Source organism: Onychomys torridus, chromosome 2 (assembly GCF_903995425.1).
Source record: "Onychomys torridus chromosome 2, mOncTor1.1, whole genome shotgun sequence".
NCBI lineage: Eukaryota > Metazoa > Chordata > Mammalia > Rodentia > Cricetidae > Onychomys > Onychomys torridus.
The window spans coordinates 139,766,838-139,786,494 of record NC_050444.1 but is presented as its reverse complement, the minus strand read 5'-3'; the positions used below and the strand labels follow the sequence as shown (position 1 = coordinate 139,786,494).

Here is a 19,657-nt window from a genome sequence, read left to right as displayed (position 1 = left end):
TGGTATGCACATCACTCAATTGTGGGGCTGTGGGTGGGAAAAACCACTAAGAGATGCCTTGTTTCCACAGCTTGCGACCCCCATTATGTTTAAGTTATTTCTGGGAAAGGAAATTCCCAAAACCTCATACTGAAATGGCTGCTAGGAAGCAGAATATGGCACATGGAGAGGAGGAAAGAGCCCCCACTCAGGGAAAAGGGCAGGGTGGTTGATTTTTGACAGGGTGCACACATACCCCACTGAGCTTTTCCTGTGAGTCCCAACAGTCACCTCATCCCTTTCATTCATTCATTCAAGTCTGGTAATGACAGGACCAACATTATGTATGCTGAGTCCTAGCATTCCAGTTACCAAAGTGCCCAGGCTGTGTCTGTGGGAAGAAGGTAAGAGGCCCCAGGATGGGGTCCTAGATGCTAACCCTCCCTCTACTTGGGGAATAAACATGACCTCACTCCCCAGTGGCCCAACCCAGCTGTGAGGCAAGTCTTGTGCAAACCACCTCCTTGCTGAGGCCTTAGAAGCCTCATCCTGTCCTGAGGAATCAAGCCATGTTTCTGGCATGATGCACCTGTAACTGGCTCTCTTCAGGCCTTTTAACTGAGGAAAGCCTTGAGTCCAGTTTCCCAATAACTTCCCAAGTTCAAGGCCCTAGGCTGTCCCAAAGAACTGGCCTGAGACAATCTCTGCCTCCTCCCTTTAAAAGTAACCTGGGGTCTGGAGAGATGGCTTAGTGGTTAAGACCAGTGGATGTTTTCCCAGAGGCCTGCAAGTTGATCCCCAGAACTCACAGTGTGGCTCATATGCAGACAAAACACATAAATACACATAAATCAAGTTTAAAACATTAAAAAAAAAAAACAAAAAAAAAACCTATCTGGGGCCAACAAGATGGCTCGGGGGATAAAGGCACCCCCTGCCACACCTGACAGCCATTTGATCCCCAGAACCCCGGGGGTGGTAGAAACCAACTCTCCAAAGTTGTCCTCTGATCTCTACAGCAGGCCACAGCATGTGAGTCAACACACACGCACACACACGCACACGCACGCGCACACGCACACACACTTTTACACACCCATCTAGCTCTAGTGAAATAGGTCTCAAAGTAAAGCTATCCCGAGCCACAGATGCTAACCCTGAGTACTAACCCTGACTGCTAACCAGAACAAGTCAAGCACAGGGGCTTTGTCCATCCTCGCTTCAAAGCCTGGTGTCTTTCCGCTTGATAGCTCTGTGACCTCAGGCAGTCTGACCTCGGCTTCTCCATGAAAACAGAATTACCAACCAAACACCCAGAGCAGATAGTAGCATCTGCTGCTGTGAGCAGGACCCGGCACCAGGGCTCACATGCTCTTTTCTACTCAGACTTCACATGCTGAGCAAAAGGAAAACACAACAGGCCTGGGATTCCACTCAAGAATGTGTCTTTATTGAAGAATTCGTAAGAAAAAGGATGGACCCTCCATAAAAAGAGGAGATGTTGCCTGCAAACAGCAGGGAGGAACGGGACCTGGGCGGCTTCCCAGAAGCCGGGGCTTCCGGCATGACTGGCTTCCGTGGCCTGGCAAGACTACAGTATGTCACTACAGCCAACAATTCTTACCCACCCCTTCCCAGCGCTCTCCTCCCTCCACAACCCAAGACTCCCCACAGCCAATGGCTTAGAGAAGGTTCGGGAGCAGATGTGTCAGGCTTGTCTCTTAATGGGGTCAAAGTGGGTTTTGCTTTGGAAAAGTCACAGGAATGTAAAATGGTTTGAACTCTTTTAGCCTAACCAAGGGCAAGTACTTCCTGCCCCTCTGAAGGGAAACCGAGCAGAGAATTCCCCTTCTGAAGTGCATACCTATCGGGCAAGCAGACTACCAGTCTGCTCTTTGTTAGCGTGAAGAATGGAAGAAGGTCAGAAGGATATATAACATCGGCTCGAAAGTCTCTGAGTTCCGGGGGCAGAGGGGACGCCCCACCATTCTTGCCCAGCAGGTGCTGCTCCTGACTGCCCCAGAGTCCTAGAGCAGCTCACTCCTCTCCGGCCGGGAGATTGTCTTCAATCCTCCTGATGAACCTCATCCTGATCTCTGTTACACCATCTCCCTTCAGAGTGTCCTGGACAAACTTAGCCTCCACAGCCATCTGGACCTGAGGAACAGAAAGGGGGTGTCTAATCACAGACTCTGGGGAACCCCTCAGAGTGAGGCTAGACCAGAAATACCCATGGACTGGGGTGTGTCTATGTGAAGATGACTAAAATTCACTATATATATAAAAATTATATAAATGCATGAAACTTCCAAACTGGTTTTGGTTTTTTTGAGACAGAGTTTGGCTGTCCTGGAACTAGCTCTGTAGATCAGACTGGCCTCAAACTCACAGAGATTCCCCTGCCTCTTCCTCCTGAGTGCTGGGGAAAAAGGTGTGCACCAACACTATCTGGCCCAAATTATTTATTTATTTATTTAGGTTTTTCGAGACAGGGTTTCTCTGTGTAGCTCTGGCTGTCCTGGAACTCGCTCTGTAGTAGAACAGGCTGGCCTTGAACTCACAGAGATCCATCCGCCTGCCTCTGCTTCCCAAGTATTGGGATTAAAGACATGTGCCATACCACCCAGCTCCTAACATTTATTTTTGTTTTGTTTTTCGAGACAGGGTTTCTCTGTGAAGCTTTGTGCCTTTCCTGGAACTCACTCTGTAGCCCAGGCTGGCCTCAAACTCACAGAGATCCGCCTGCCTCTGCCTCCCAAGTGCTGGGATTAAAGGCGTGCGCCGCCACCACCTGGCTCTAACATTTATTTAAAAGGACTAATTTCCACAGGGACAGGGTTGCCAGCCCCAGTATTCTAACACCGAAGACAGTGGCCTTGACCTGTAACCCCAGCACTTGACAGGAAGAGGCTGGGGGCAAATTCGAAGATAGCCTGATCTACATATTGAGCAATTTGATTCCCAAGCTAATTAAGGCTGGAGTGAGGCTGTCTCAAAAAAAAAAAAAAAAGAAAAGAGAGAGAGAGAGAGAGAGAGAGAGAGAGAAAGGGAGGAAAGGAGGAGAAGGCCTCAGTCCACGCAGCCGTCTGGGAACCCACTGCTGACAATACTCTCTCAGCGTGTCAGGAAGGAAGGCTTCTGCCATGGATCCTGTATCAGCAGCACTAACTCCTCGGACAGCAAGGGGCTGGGAAAGCCTTTTCTCTCCCATTTGGACAAGCATTTACCAAACACACACACACACACACACACACACACCGAGAGAGCTGCACTCACCATCTCCAGGGCTCCCCGCAGCACCCCGCACAGGAGGTTGGAATAAATAAGAGATGAGTGGCTATCGGGAAGCTCCACAAAGTCCACCAATGGGTTATTTTCCAAAATGAGGGAGAATTCATCGCCAGCTGGGCTCCAATTTGTGATACTCGGAGTGATGCCCAAGTACATCTTGAATGCCACCTGTCAGGGAACACATAACAGCACTATGGTGAAGGATGACAGAAGGGTGACAACCGGGAAGGTGTCAGCGAAGGGACACACAGGACAACCCGTGACCTCCAAATCTTCAGAGACCTGGGCAAAGAGAGGTGCCCATGCAGGACTCCATCTCTCCCGGTGTCACACAATTACACACTAACTCACTATCTGCCTGCATGTCTCACTGGAAGGGCAGCTGCCTTCAACTGGAAGCGAAATGAGGAATTATTTTTGCTTTATTTCTTCTCTCTGGAGACAGTCCTACAGCGTAGCTCAGGCTGGCCTGGAGCAGACTACACAGCCTACATTGGCCTTGAATTTTAGCAATCATCCTACATTTGTCTTCTCAGTGCTGGAATTATAGGCCTGAGTCACACCTGGCCCAAAATGCATATTCTCAAATCTCCTCGATACTCTGCTACACTTTCGAAGTGGCAGAATGCGGGCTTTAATTTCAGTGAGACAGACAAGCCTGCTGGCTTTGTCTGTAGGTAGGAGCTTGCTATATAGCCATGGCTGATCTAGAATTCAGTACGCACACCAGACCAGCCACAAACTTGTGACTCTGCTGTGTCTGCCTCCCACATGCTGGGATCACAGGCATACACCACTAAAGTCAGCTACAGTGAGGCTATAATGCACAAGAAAGACCTCAACCACTCTTCATTCTTTCATAATCTGTTCTTTCCAAACCACCAGGAAGGCTTCTTTGATCCAAAACGCTACCCAATCAGTCTTTTGGGAGATTAAGGGAGACAGTGAGAGTGGTGGGTAGTGCCTCCCAGTGGCAAGCTTCAGTGGGCCAGGTGGCCCAGGCAAACGACCTTAGCAATGACATCCGCAGTTTCCCGAAAGTCGTGACATCTTCCAACATTTGAGCGTGCCAAAAAATCTTCAATTAGTCGGACTCCAATGTTATAGCCCCTTGGAAGGAAATCAGAGAACAGACCATTAAGGAGTCAAAGCACCTTATATAATGTCTTCTATGTAAACAAAATGTCTTATATCTAAACGTAAGACTGTTGTCGGCTAAAGAAGATGGGGTAATCCAAACACCCTCACGAATGAGCTCAGTGGAAACTGTCCCCGCATGCTGGCCTCACAGAACAGCCACACTTGGCGTGCTGCCAGCCTGCTGCTGCCTCAAGTGAGGGAAGCGCTCACTCACATTCTGTCCAGCTGCTTATTCACGTCTTCATCATTTTCATAGTCCTTGCACAGCTGGGTGACAAGGGCTCCATAGGTCAGAGTGAATAGCTCAGAACTCTGAAAGAGATCAGAAGGCCATCAGGACCCAGCAGTGTGAAGTGAGGGTTCAACTGGATCAGCCTGGCTGCAACCACCAGGATTCCAAGGGGAGGCCACCTGGATGCCTATGTCTGGAGGACACCATCCCTGTGGAGCGGCCAGCATGTACACACTGGCTACAGAAGGCACATCTTCTAACACACCAACCCAGTCTACCACAGCGTGGGTCACCTGCCCCTGGAGTGGGAGGAACAGCTACTCACTGGATTCTGTGAAAGATGGAGCCAAGGTAGACACTTTCACACCAGCCTCTGTGTATCAGCAGATGTGACCAATGGCTTTCCCACACCTTAGAGCAAGTGTTCTCAACCTGTGGGTCACAACCCTTTCACGGGGGTGGCATAACACCATCAGAAAAAAAAAGTATTTACATTATGATTCATAACAGTAGCAAAATTACAGTTATGAAGTAGCAATGGAGATAATTTTATGGTGGGGGGTCCCTACAACATGAGGACCTGTATGAAAGGGTGGCAGCATCAGGAAGGTTGAGAACCACTGACTTAGAGGGTTCTGGCATGGGGTTAAGCTGTACTCCCAAGGCTTGGGTTCTCTGATGCTCATGTGAAGAGCTGGCAACTCATGGGACTGGGCTGGCAGAGAAGAAAGTCCTAGAGAGCCCATTACCCTGAAGATAACCTCTCCTCAAAGCCACCAACGTGGTTGTGGGGGACGACTAATGATCCTTTGGACACAATGCTAAAATATTTCTAAAAAGAATACAAAACAGGAAGGAGGGTTCATCAGTTTAGGGTTCCTACTGCTTTTCCAGAGCATATAGGTTTAGTTCCTAGAGCCCACATCCGGTAGCTCACAACCGCCTAGAACTCCATTTCCAGGGGGTCCAACACCCTCTGGCCTCAGCAGGCACCTGCATACCATGGTGCAAATAGACTCACGTAGGCACAGGCGCGCGCGCACACACACACACACACACACACACACACACACACACACACACGCATGAGGACATGTGTGCCAGTCAGAAGACAACCTTTGGAAGTAAGTTCTTTCCTTCTAGTATGTGGGCTCCAGAGATCAGGCTGTCAGACTTGGCAGCAAGCACCTTTTCCCACTGAGCCATCTCAGCAGCCCAAGAGTACACATCCTGTACACCGGGGACACAAGCCTGATCCAAACTGGTTCTATCACTGTGCTGGTTAGTTTTCTGTCACCGCTGTCATCTGGGAAGAGGGACCCTCAATTGAGAAAACGCTTACATCAGATGCCTGTGAGGACATTTTCTTGATTAATGATTTTTAACATTTTACAAGTATTTCTGTGTCTGGGTGACTGCCTACATGTAAGTATGTGATACCATGTGCATGCCTGGTGTCCATGGAGGTCAGAAGAGGGCAAATACTAACTCCTGGGACTGAAGTTAGGGATGGTTGTGAACCATTGTATGGGTGCTGAGAATTGAACCCCCAGGTCCTCCGCAAGAGCAGCAAGTGCTCTGAACCACTGAGCATCTCTCCAGCCCCTTGATTAATGACTGATGTGGCAGGGCCTACTGTCTATGGTGCCACCAGCCTGGTGATCCTGGGTTGCACAAAAAGAACAAGCCAGTAAATAGCATTCCTCTTTGGTCTGTGCTTCAGTTCCTGCCTACATGTTTCTGCCCTGATGTCCCTCAGTGTTGGACTGTGACTGGATCAGGCAAGCCAAATAAACCATGTCCTCCCCAGCTGCTTTTGGTCATAGTCTTTATCACGTCAGTAGAGGGCAAACTAGAACAGAAACCGGTTCCAGAAGTGGGGCACTGTTGTGACAGACCTACCATGCTAAAAGTCACACAAGTTTTTTTGGGTAGAGACTCTTGCTGGAGAGATAATTCGGTAGTTAGGAGCATGTACTGCTTCTGCAGAGAACTTGAGTTTGGTCCCGAGCACCCACAGAAGGCACACAAACATCTATAACTCCAGCTCCAGGAGAATCCAAGACTTCTGCCTCCTTGGGCACCCACACTCAAATGCACGTACCCACCAACGTCAGACACACATACACAATTTAAAATAAAAAGAAACCTTAAGAAAGAAAGAAAAAGGGAGCTTGAGTTCGATTCCCAGCATCCACATCAGGCAGTTCACAACTGCTTGTAACTCCAGCTCCAGGGGATGGCCCTAACCTCAGGTACATGCACATATACAGATATATACACATGTACAAATAAATAATAATAAAAATATTCTGCCAGACGGTGGTGGCGCACACCTTTAATCCTAGCACTTGGGAGGCAGAGCCAGGCGGATCTCTGTGAGTTCGAGGCCAGCCTGGTCTACAGAGCAAGATCCAGGACAGGCACCAAAACTACACAGAGAAACTCTGTCTTGAAGGGAAAAAAAATGTAAAAAAAAAAGAAAGAAAGAAAAAATCTTACTAGGACTGGGTAGTTTAGTTCAGTCCATAGAGTACTTTGAGTTCGATCCACAGCATTGAACCCATGCATGCACATTAAAAACAGAAAAATGGGGCCTGATGACCTGAGTTTGATCCCTTAGCTCCACATGTTGGAAAGAGAGAACAAATCCTGCAAATTGTCCCCTGACCCTTGCCACAGGTGCCATGGCACATGTATGTGCACCTACCTACCTACCTACCTACCTAAATAAATAAATAAATAAATAAATAAATAAATAAGTAAGTAAATAAATAAATGTAAAGAACATTTGAAAAACGAAAGTCACATATGATTTCAATGTGAGTTCTACCTAGGTTGGCCTCAGTTCATACTAGACTGGTGATACACTCAGTGATATAATACATGCCCATGGGTTTGGTCCCCAGTACCAGACACACACACACACACACACACACACACACACACACACACACACACACCAACCAAGAAACAGAAGTGTGAGAAGAACTGCAGATACTAAGACTCCAGAAAAAAAAAAACACCAAGACTGCTGGCAGTGGAAAAATCACTATTGGAGTTAAAGAGAAGAATGTATTTGTGTTTGTGGTGCTGAGGAGCAAACCCAGGGTGCTGGGCATGGCAGGCAAGCACTTTGCCACTGAGGTAACGTCCCCAGCCCTGAGAAACACATCAGCAGCAGCACATTTATGCCAATGGATCCCTCAGAAATAAGGCTCAACAACAACAACAAATGATAATCGCTCAATCAAGATCGCCACCTTGTCACTCCCTTCTGAAGAGAGGCTTGTCAGATGTGGAGGAAGTCACTCTGACTTCAGGACTTCTGAGGAAAGAACCCAAAGCATCAGCCACCACGACTGTCCAGAACAGGCTACTTTCCCTGATCTTGTAAAAACTCGGTAAAGCAGAATGGGTAGTGACTGACCCAGAAGAGATACCGAGACCAGAAAGAGGAAGGATCAGCTCAAGGTTAAGCAGCTAAGTACTGAAACAGGAACCTGGGGGGATGAAACCCAAGTGTTTCCCAGGCAGTATTCACTGTATCCACTCTATCCCATGACTGCAATATTAATAAGCCTCCTCAATTAAAACAAATCTTAGATGCAGTAGAGTCAAAGGAAATCAATTTTGGGAACAGGAGGCTCTCTGAACTCAACTAAAACAGTCAGACCAGGGTATCTCCAGGAGACCGTTTGCCAAATATGGCAATTGAAAGGAAGCTATTAAGGAGGAATGATTTCTTAGTAAAGTCAAGGGTTTGGCACTAGAATGGCCTGAACATGAATGGATGGAGGCAATCCAGCTGTTACCAGTCCGGAGAGCTGGCACGGGTGCATTAAGTCAGGAGAGCTTTCCTTCCATTATTAATGAGCCCTTGGATGAACTCCAAGAGCCTCCGCCCACCATGATTGCCAAATTATATGCAAATCACAATGTGATGAAGCTCCTTACATGTGCAGCTCCCCAGTTCACCAGTAGGAAAAGACAGGGAGGGTCCTAGACAGTTGTGCTCACTGCCACAACACAGATGTGCCTGGAATCTGGGAGTGGGGATCCTCACTCAGGTTCTCCACATCTTCTATTACTAGGTGCAAGTCTCCCTCGAGCTTCAGTTATGGACCTCGCCTGTTCAGAACAAGAGCAACATGAATGTATAACTTCAAGGTCTTCATACTTTTAAAACAGGAGTGGTGCAGAGCTGGAGAGAGGCTCAGTGGTTAAGAGCACTGGCTGTTCTTCCAGAGGCCCTGGGTTCAATTCCCACATGGAGGCTTGGAGGCTCACAACTGTCTATAGCTCCAGTCCCAGGGGATCCAATACCTCCTCAGGCACCAGACACACATGGTATGCAGACATACATGCTGGTAAAACACACACATAAAATAAATAAAATAAAATAGAAGTGCGGCTATGGTATAGTTAAAAACAAACAATGAGGGTCTGGAGAGATGGCTCAGTGGTTAAGAGCACTGCTCTTCCAGAGGTCCTGAGTTCAATTCCCAGCAACCACATGGTGGCTCACAACCATCTATAGTGGGATCTGATGCCCTCTTCTGGTGTGCAGGTATACAGAGCACTCATACATAAAATATAAATAAATAAACAAATAAAAACAACGAACTTCAGGGGAGGCTCACTAAAGTGGTATTTGTGTGCAGACCTGACTTTTAATAAAGACGAATAATAACTCTACTAAGGTGGCCAGCCAACAATGTCACTCATGTACCGTCAGCTTTATATGCATTTTCTTTTTTCTTTTCTTTTTTTTTCCCCAAGACAGGGTTTCTCTGTGTAACAGCTCTGGCTGTCCTGGAACTCGCTCTGTACACCAGGCTGGCCTCGAACTTACAGAGATCCACCTGCCTCTGCCTCCTGAGTGCTGGGATTAAAGGTATGAGCCACATGCCTGGCTATATACATTTTCAATTAATTACAGCCCTGTAATGTCAGTATATCCACCACTACTACTTCCTTATTAAAGTAAAACATTTTCAAAAAATGATGAAGCCAGTGCTCAGAGTTCAATCCCCATCATTGTGTGTGTGTGTGTGTGTCTGTGTGTGTGCAAATAAGGAATAAAACAGGACCCAGTCCCAGTCAGTACAATGTCCCAGTTGGTGAGAACATTTCTGTCTATGTCACACATGCTTACTAAGGGTAAGGTCTAGGACTTCATCTCTGCATCTACCATAGTACCTAATAAGGAGCTCTGTACATAGTTGGGGCTCAGGTAAAGTTTGCTGGACAGTTTTGTGTTTGTTTGTTTGTTGTTTTGCCTGCCTCTGCCTCCCGAATGCTGGGATTAAAGGTGTACACTGCTTCCACTCGGACTCAGATTGACTGTTTCTGTTAGCAGGGACTAAGAACAGCAGACATCGGATTACCTGGGTATATTAACCATTTAGGTCTCTGAAGGTTTACGTGAAATACAGGAATTATGGGCTACTGGAAGAGGGTCACGAGGGGTATTGTCCCTAAACAGGGAAAAGAGGAGCATGTCAATACCAGGTACTTTGGCTCAGTAGGCGGAGACACCTGCTGCCATGCCTGATAACCTAAGTTAGATCACCAGAACCCACACGGTGGGAAGAGAGAAACTGAGCTACTGAAGGTTGTCCTCTGACCTCCACACAAATACTGCGGCACACATGTGTGTGCAGCAGAGTACGTGCACGCGCGCGCGCGCGCACACACATAGAAACACACCCTGGCTAATTTTATATCAAAAGAAGGGAACCTCAATTGAGAAAATGTCTCTATGAGATCTGACTGTAGGGTATTTTCTTGATTAAAGGTTGATGGGGGCAGGGTGGCAGTAGAGCACGCCTGTAATCCCAGCACTCGGGAGGCAGAGGCAGGGGGATCTCTGTGAGTTCGAGGCCAGCCTGGTCTACAGAGTGAGATCCAGGACAAGCAACAAAACTACACAGAGAAACCCTGTCTCAAAAAACCAAAACCAAAACAACAACAACAAAAAGGTTAATGGGGAGGGCCCAGCTCATTGTAGGTGGTTCCATCCCTGGACTGGTGGTCCTGGGTTCTATAAGCCAGCAAGCTGAGTAACCCATGATGAACAAACCAGTAAGCAGCACCCCACCATGGCCTCTGCATCAGCTCCCTCCCCCAGATTCCTGCTGTTTGAGTTCCTGTCCTCACTGCTTCTGATGATGAACTGTGAGTGAGATAAACTCTCCCCTTCTCAAGTTGCTTTTGGTCATGGTGTTTCATCACAGCAACAGTAGCCCCTAACTAAAATATCCCCAAATAAATAAGTAAACCTACGGGGGGGGGGGGGGGGGGGAGGAGTTCCAGGACAGGCAGGGCTGTTACAGAGAAACCTTATCTGGGGGCAGGGGGGGAACTTAAAAAATAATTCAATATAACCAGGTGTGGTGGTGAATGTCTTTAATCCCAGCACTCAGGAGGCAGAGGCAGGCGGATCTCTGTGGGTCCCAGGCCAGCCTGGTCTACAGAGTAAGTTCATGGTCAGCCAGGGCTATGTAGAGAGACCCTGGTTCAAACAAAGAACATCAATACTGATTCCAGGAGAAAAGAAACACACACTGAAAACAAGATATAAAGACTAAGGAATAAAGACCTCTTCTCCTATCTACCAAAGAAACCCCATCCTTTAAACTTAACACTAGCTCATCTAACCTTAGTATCATATTGCATAGCTAAGAAAATTAATGACCGACTCAGAATGCCAAGGAACACATGCATTTTCTTCAACAGGACATTGTTCATGACATTGTTTTCTAACACAACATTCTCTTCAACTATTGTTACTTCTTCCAGGAATTAACGCCCCCCTCCCTCTCTCCTGTGTGTGTGTGTGTGTGTGTGTGTGTGTGTGTGTGTGTGTGTGCACGCTGCCTAGCTACATCTTCAGTCCCCAAAAAGCAATTCTTAACTTGTACTCCATAGAGTATATTTAGAGGCCCACAAAGCCCTGGAAGATGCGAACAAATGTATGGGTGTGGTGTAAGTTTTCTGCACTTGGTGTTTACAGTACTAGGTTCAAACCCAGCTTCAGGCACTGAGTTTGTGTATTTAATATTTGTGTAGAGGTGATTCTCTGCTATCATCAGTTTCTCGAAAGCACTCTGAGAGAGAAAAGGTTAAGAACTAGCCTGGCATAGCAGAGCTTCCATTTGTGGAGGCTGTTCTTGGTATAAGATGTGAAGGGCCTCTCTCTCTCCCTCTCTGCCCGCCCCCTCTCTCTCAATAAAGCTCTAAAAAGGTAAAGAGGAAAAAAAAAGGATGTGAAGGGAATCTGGTCATCCTGTTTAGAGTGGAGTACCAACATAGGTCCTCTTAGACTGCCAGGTTGGTTTTGGGTGAAGACTGAACTCAGAGAATCCTGCATATGCATGCTGCCACTGAGCTTCATCCCCAATGTGATGCTCTATCACTGTGATCCCCCCCCCAGTTCGCCCTGTGTCATGCCCCCCCTCCCCAACACCGCTCTGTATGTCTATGTGTGTTAAAAAGATTTCAAGTAGCCCAGGCTGGCCTACATCTTATTATGGGCTCAGGATGACCTTGAATTCCTCATCCTTTTGCCTCTACCATCACAGTGCTGGGATTACAGCCATTCATGATCAAGCCAGTTTATAGGTGCTGGAAATTAAACCTGGGGCCCTGTACATGTGAGGCAGACACTCTACCAACTTGATCTACATCCCCACCCCCAGATACTCAGTTTTAAATTCCAAAACAAAGCCATGGCCTGGGCAGTTTGGCAAAATAAGCTAAAGAAGTCAGTGGTGGTGGTGCACACTTTTAATCCCAGCACTTGGGAGGCAGAGACAGGCAGATCCCTGAATTTGAGGTCAGCCTGGTCTCCAGAGCTAATTCTAAGACAGCCAAGGCTACACAAAGAAACCCTGTCTTGAAAAACCAAACCAAAACAAAAAAAAAGAATACAATTAAAAGAAAAAAGAAACATCTGCCAGGAAAGCATCTTAGCTTGGAGAAAACTGCTGTCTACCTTACTCTCCAGCCCCAGCCCAGCCTTTGGGGATTATATTCTGTGCCACTACTCCCAGGATGGGAAAGTAACCACAGCAAGCCTCTTGGACCACCGAGTACTCAGGCTGGCTCACCCGTTAATGTGGTAGATGGAAAGTTCCCTTCTGACAAGACCATTATCTAAGCTCACAAAACCCAGATCACAGTGGGAGACTGAAACATTCCGTCTGGAGGTGGAGAGGCATGGGTTCAAATCCTAACTCTTCCTGGGTGTAATATTGGGTATCACATAACCTCTCCGAGCTGTAAAAGGCCATAACTTTACCCACCTAGTAGGGTTACCTTGTGGGAATGACATAATGTACGTAATGCCCTAGTACCAAACACACAGTAAGTGGCTGTTACTGATTACCGTCGCTGTTGTTGGTCTAGTACGGAGTTGCACTCGACCTCGAGAGACCCCGGAGCAGCGAGCAGGGGAGGAAACTCAGGGGTCCTCCAAAGTGCCCCAGCGCTGGGCGCTTAGGGACAGACCCATCGTAGACCTCCCCAGCCTACAGCTCACAGCAGTACTCTTGACAATCACTTGGAGCGCCAGCACCAGGCCCTTTCCCAGGAAGCTTCCATTCCGCCCGGCCCGCCGGGTGACGCGCTCAGAGTTACCATTTTCTTGCTCTCGGTGCCACGGCTCGCCTGCCTCGACATGGTGCCCACAGCGTAACGCCGCCTCGCTTCACCTCGTAGCAGCCCTGGTTCCAGACCCCTGGAGACACCGATTCAACCCAGCCGCGGCCCCTCGGCTTTTGACCGGCCCCGCCTCACCGCGCCTGCGCAGTCTGGCGCCGAGCACCATGGGACTTGTGGTTCGGCCAACCAAAGTCAGACGGCAGCATCCGACAGTCCCACCGGAAGTCCCGCCCATTGTTCAGCGAGCGCTGATGCTCCCCGAGTGCAGCAGCGCCGGCCTCGCTGTGCCATTCTGGCCGCTAGGTGGCACCCGCACCTTGTGATCGTCCTATGTTGTCCAGAGCGTGTCCTTACTTCCCTCCCCCACGACTGGCTCCGAGAGGCTCTGCAAATTCCTCCGTCTCCCGGATCGGTTTTGGAAAGTCCCTGTTTTGAACTGACTTCTTCTGTTGCTGCAGTTCAGCCCCAGAAGCTCCCAGGACGTCCTGGAAAACTGGCAATGGCTGACACAGAGATTTAAGTTCATTATAAAAAGTTTGAATGACCACATACTCTGTACCAGGCTAGTTAATGGCTTTCTCTTTAAACTGCCATCTGTTCCCAAACCCCAAACACAGCCAGGCCCTGCATCCTACCACCTGTGGCCTAATGATCCAGTCTTTTAAAATAAATTCCAAGCCACAAGTCACTTTCTCACCCTCCCTTCTCTGAAACAGCTACACTGCCTAGTTCCCAGAAAACAAAGATGCCAGCTGTGGTGGCTGTCAGTGCCTGCCGAGTGAGTTCTAATCCCAGGCCTGCCATCTGAGGGCAGATGCTGGAGTTCTCTCAGTTGCTGGGAAGATTGATGTGATATTAGCACAGATACTGGACACAGAAAAGGCACAGAGTAAATGTGATTCCCTTCTAGCTACGCTATCAAAACACAGTCTAACAAATCAAAACACAACCCAACAAACGTTGAGGAATGTGCTAGCTGACCAAACCCTCCTCCCCCATCACCCAGGCAAAATCCTACTCACTGACCACAGACAGCCCTTTGGGTTTGGCCCCAGCCATCTCTCCTTAGTGGTCAACCCTGAAGGCACTGTGCTGGGGTCACTTCTGCCTGTTTGCCTGACTCCGAAGCAGCTGTATACTATGATGCTCCCCACCACCCGGCCTTCACCATGACAAATGGCCTATCCAGATACTGAGCTAGCCAGGCTGGGAGGTGCTCAGGGTTCTTCCAGTGTCTCCCTGAGGGTATAGGGCCAGTCATTATTATACCCTCCTCTCTGTGGACATTCTGGGGCCTCCCTGGAGTCAGAGATCCCTGACACTCCATCCTGTGCCATGACCTCAGGAGGGGCTACAAAGTGAGGATCTGGGGACATGAGGGTCTGTGAACAGGGCAGAGGAAAGCAGGGGTCTCAAGCCTTGGGAGACCAGCACAGCTAGACAAGAGCCTCCTACATTCCCAGGAGAGAGGACAGCTGAGGTAAAGACTGCAGTTGGCCAGCCTGTCTGTCGGTCTGGGCTCCTCCCAGCAGGCTGCCTTGGCTGCCCACAGAAACCTGAGTCACAGTCACGGCCAGCCGCCTGACCCCACCCAGCCTGCTGTCAGGCAGGGCGGTTCTGGACAGACTGGAGGTGGAGCCTCTCCCTGCCTTCTGATTATTCATCTCTCGGCCTGTGATTCCTGCACTTGGCCCTGCTTTCTCTTTGCCTCTTGGGACTCATCTCCTCAGAGTCATCAGTTTTGAATTAAGGGTGAGGGTGGGGCCTGTGTATTGATCTATGAGGTCTCATCTCTGCTCAGCTTGAAACCTAAAAACTCCTTGGGCAAGGGGTATGACAGCTCAGGGGAAGAGTGCATGCTTCGTATGGGCAAGGCCCTGGGTTTCATCTCCAGCACAAACCAAACAAAAGCAAACTCCCTACACAGCAGGTCCCAAGTTCTCAGCACTGTTTCCATTATTTTTGAACTCCAACCCCTGCCCATGACCTCTAGGGAGTAGGATGTTTAGGAAACCAGATATCCCTTCCCACCCTCATCTCCTGTTCCCTAGAAAAGAAGGCATCGGGAACATAAGAAACTCAAGGTCATCATCCTCAGCTACACAGTGTCTTCAAGGCCAGCCTGGGCTACAAGAGACCCAGTCTCAAAAAAACAAAAAGAAATGAGGAGAAGGCTACAGAGCCAATTGCTCATGCCTAGTAGGAGCTTGAAAGAAAGATTTCCTCCAAGGCACCCAAAAGCTTGACCTCTGTAGTACTGAATGTTAGTTCCTCCTGACTCCAAACCTCTGCCCTTCCTCCTCCCCCAGAGCTGGAGGGAGAGAGGCAGCTGGCCACCACTACCCCAAGGACATTTCCCAGTCCCAGTCCCAAGCAGTGGGCCCTGGAGGCTAAGGATCCTCTGCAGAGGCTGTCACAGCCCCTCCTCTTCTTTGTGCGTTGAGGTGGGGGTGGAGTGGGAGTGAGAATCTGGTGGCTGTTCTTTCCGCTGCCCCCCAAAAGGCTCCTCCCACTTCCTATTTTGTGGGGGTGGAGGCAACGTCCCAGGCCTCTGTCCTGAGATTTGTACTCTGAGTCAATCTCCCAGCCATTTTTTTCTGTGCTCGATGGATTCATCCTGGGCTCTGCCCTGTCAGTCCTAGGAGATTGGGGGCTCTTTTGCTCCAGCCTCCCTACAAGGACGGACAATCTGGAAGGGGACATAGTCCTGATCTCCAAACAGATTTGCCCCAGCCCAGCCTCCTGGAGATACTAATGACTCATTCACACTTGCCTGTTTCCGTGGAGAGGGAGGAGACTGCCCTGGGCAGCAAAGACGACCAAATTCTCTGCCCCTCGCTGATCAGGGTATCATCCTCTTGGGGCTTCAGCCCCAATGTTTAAGATGTTAAGCATACCTGTGCTTACACCTTCTCTGAGAAGACATGTGGAACCCCAAGACACCTAACCCCAAACATAAAGATAGCAGTCTTTGTTTTTGAGACAGGGCTTCTGTTAGCACTGTAGATCAGGCTAGCCTCAAACTCACTGAGATCCACCTGTCTCTGCCTCCTGAGTGCTGGGATTAAGGGCGAGTGCCACCAAGCCCAGCAAGTCTTTACTTAACAAATAAGTACATAAATCATTGTTAATCCTCAGTAGCTGGTCAGTTACAGGGAGAAAAGAGAAATGTCTACTCTACCTGCCTACCCCAACTGCATCATAGGGCAGTGGCACTGCTCTCCCAGGCTCCCTATAGGCCCCTCAGAAGCACCAGAACCCTCTAGCTATTGGCTGGCCAGGAAACCTGCTCCTGCCATTGCCTAACTCCCAGATACCTTGCTGGTCTGAAATAATTCAGCTCTGAGAGGCAAGGGCTCCTTAACTTTGATACCCTGAACATTCTGTGTCTGCTAATTTTTTGTTGTTGTTGTGAGTGACAGACCATGTGTTGTAGGATTTTTAAGCCATATTCTTGTATTCCATTCACTGGATGCAGTAGCACCCTCAGTTGTTAGCAACCAAAAGTCAATTAAACATTGACAAATGCCCTCTAGAGTGTCTGTGCATGTGCAAAGCTGCCTTTGGTGGAGGACCATTGATGTCGTCTTACACTACGCACCCCAGTTGTCCGGTTCAGAGAACTCCCCAAATTAAATCCTAGATGGTTAGATACAAAGGCAGATTTCCAGTTCTCATACCTTCCCCAGCTTAAATGTCTTGATCTTCAACAGCTCCCCAGGATCTATCTGCAATTACGTCCTCCCTCAGTTCAAGTCCATCGCCCCTCCTTTATTCTGGAACTCTCCACCATGGGACTCTCACTACTCCCATCTTTACCCATGTAATAGCCTCAGGACCTAGGCTGAGAGGTAGAAGAAGAACCACCACAGGGGGCTGGCCCCTTGCTGGGTTCTGCTCCTGAATTTCTCAGTATAAACTCTTCAGGGCTCAGGCTGGAGAGATGGCTCAGTGGTTAAGAGCACTGGCTGTTTTTCCACAGGGTCTGGGTTCATTTCCCAGCACCCACATGGCAGCTCACAACTGTCTGTAACTTCAGTTCTAGGGGACTCAACACCCTCACACAGACACACACATAGGCAAAATACCAATGCATATTTAAAAACAAAAACAAAAAACAAAACTATTCAGGGCCTCAATGTGGGCTTATGTCCAGCTCTGAAGGATGCAGACCTTTAGAACTCCCACCTCACAAAGGACAGTCATGGATTCCATCATCCATATGGTCACCTCCTCTGGCAGATGGGATGACTAACAGCAAATATGGAGGGTTATCCGAATCCTCTTTTATAGTTGAATTCCCCGTAGTCATCAAAACCATCACCATTACCATCATATTTACTCAACACTTCCTAGATACCAGGCTCTACCTATGTTAAATATTTCATTTGCATTGTCTTATTTAATTTTTACAATGACCCCCCCAAAATACCTCATGGCACTGTTTTTAAAAAGAGGCAGGGCAGTGGTGGTACATGCCTTTTAATCCCAGCACTCCAGAGGCGGAGGCAGGTGGATCTCTGTGAGTTCAAGGCCAGCCTGAACTACAGAGTGAGTTCCAGGAAAGGCTCAAAGCTACACTGAGAAACCCTGTCTCAAAAAACAAAAAACAAAAAATATTTATTATTTTTGATGAAGCGAGTCTCATGTATCCCATGTTGCCCTTCAAAGTTGCCCCTTAGCCAAGGGTTGTTTTTATTATAATACTTTTTCTTTCTTTCTTTCTTTTTTTTAGAGACAGGGTTTCTCTGCATCGTCCCAGATGTCCTGCAACTCTCTCTGTAGACCAGTAGACCAGGCTGGCCTCAAACTCAGAGATCCTCCTGCCTCTGCCTCCTGAGTGCTGGGATTAAAGGTGTGTGCCACCACTGCCTGCTATTATAATACTTTTTAAAGGAACTTTTCTTTATCATATTCCATACCTTTACAAAGTTGGTGGCATGTGCCTTTAATCCCAGCACTAGGGAGGAAGAAGAAAGTGGATCTCTGTGAGTTTGAGGCCAGCCTAGTCTACATAGTGAGTTCCAGGCCAACCAGGGTTACATAGTGAGATCCAGTCTCTTTCTCTCTCTCTCTCTCTCTCTCTCTGTCTCTCTCTCTCTCTCTATATATATATATATATATATATATATATATTTATTTATTTATTTATTTATTTATTTATTTCTACGTATGAGTGTGGAGATCAGAGAACAACTTGCAGAAATTGGTTCTCTTCTTCTACTATGTGGGTCCCAGGAATCCAAGTCAGATCATCAGGTTTGGCTGAAAGTGCCTTTACCCACTGGGCCATCTCCCAGCATCCTGTTTCTGACCCTCCTGCCTCCACTTTCCAAGTGCTGAGATTACAGGCCTGTGCCGTCATACGCGGTTTACATGATGCTGGAGGTCAAACCCAGGGCTTTATGCCTGTCAGGCAGACGCTATCAACTGAGCCCCACCCCAAGCCCCACTACTACTATTTTCTTGACTTTGAGGTTTCAGGAAAGCTGTCACTTATTTCAGATTAGCTCTAGATGCCAGCCTTTTAGCATCATCCTTTTCTAAGGTCACTCTCAGCCTCCAGTCCCCCAACCCCCCACAGGGTTCAAGGCCCCAGCTACTACTGCACAGTTCTAGAGTCGATGGCTCCTGGGTTGTCTAAAACCTCTACCGTCTTATTCACCACCTTCTGCCTGTGAATGAGTGCTCCACGGAGGAGCTGCTATAAAGAAGGCGGGTCAAGTGGGGAAGGGGGAGGAGGGGAGGAGGGGAACTGTGCTTCACTGGCCCTAATCTGTGGACAACTAGAGAGCTAGAGAGCTGACCTCCATCCAGGTCAGGACAAAGAGCCGGGCCAGGACCGGCAGAGCCCAGCTGCCCCTCCTTCCTCCCTCCAGACTGGTCCTATCTGCAGCAGCACCCCCACGATCGATCGGCTTTCCCAGCAAGCTCCCTGCACCCTGTCCCAGGCCAGGCCTGACTTGGCTTGAGGCCCTCACCTTGGCATGAACCAGGGGAGAGGAGAGCCCACTCCAGAGCGTTGAGCAGGGAGATTTGGGGGGAGGAGGGTGAAGAGAAGCTTACTACTCTTTATCGCAACATGCCATAAGGGCAAAAAAAAATGCTTTTGGGGAGATGCAGGGGGCCCTATAGGGGTCTTCTGATGAACGGACAGGAAGGGAGGTTCGAGGCTAGGACCACCTAGTTTGGACCAGGGAGGGCCCCAGCAGATTAGAGACCTGAGTAAAGCAGCCTCGCAGGGCTGTAATTAGCCCAGAGAAGACACCAACCCCAGGATGCAAGAGGAAAGGAGCCTTCGCAGCCATCTCCAGAACAGAGAAAAAGCGTAGCTCTTTGAGGGGGGTC

At 48.6% G+C, this 19,657-nt stretch overlaps 1 protein-coding gene across 1 annotated transcript; it reads right to left on the bottom strand.

Annotated features, from left to right (window-relative positions):
- Nucleotides 1-1,402: 1,402 nt before the first annotated feature.
- Nucleotides 1,403-13,461, bottom strand: Trappc3 (trafficking protein particle complex 3). The gene is made up of 5 exons (XM_036179630.1): nucleotides 13,286-13,461; nucleotides 4,625-4,722; nucleotides 4,281-4,380; nucleotides 3,256-3,438; nucleotides 1,403-2,136 (listed from the first exon to the last, which is right to left on the bottom strand). The coding sequence occupies exons 1-5, from the start codon at nucleotides 13,325-13,327 to the stop codon at nucleotides 2,017-2,019; spliced, it is 543 nt and encodes a 180-aa protein (XP_036035523.1). The 5' UTR covers nucleotides 13,328-13,461; the 3' UTR covers nucleotides 1,403-2,016.
- Between the last annotated feature and the right edge of the window lie 6,196 nt (nucleotides 13,462-19,657).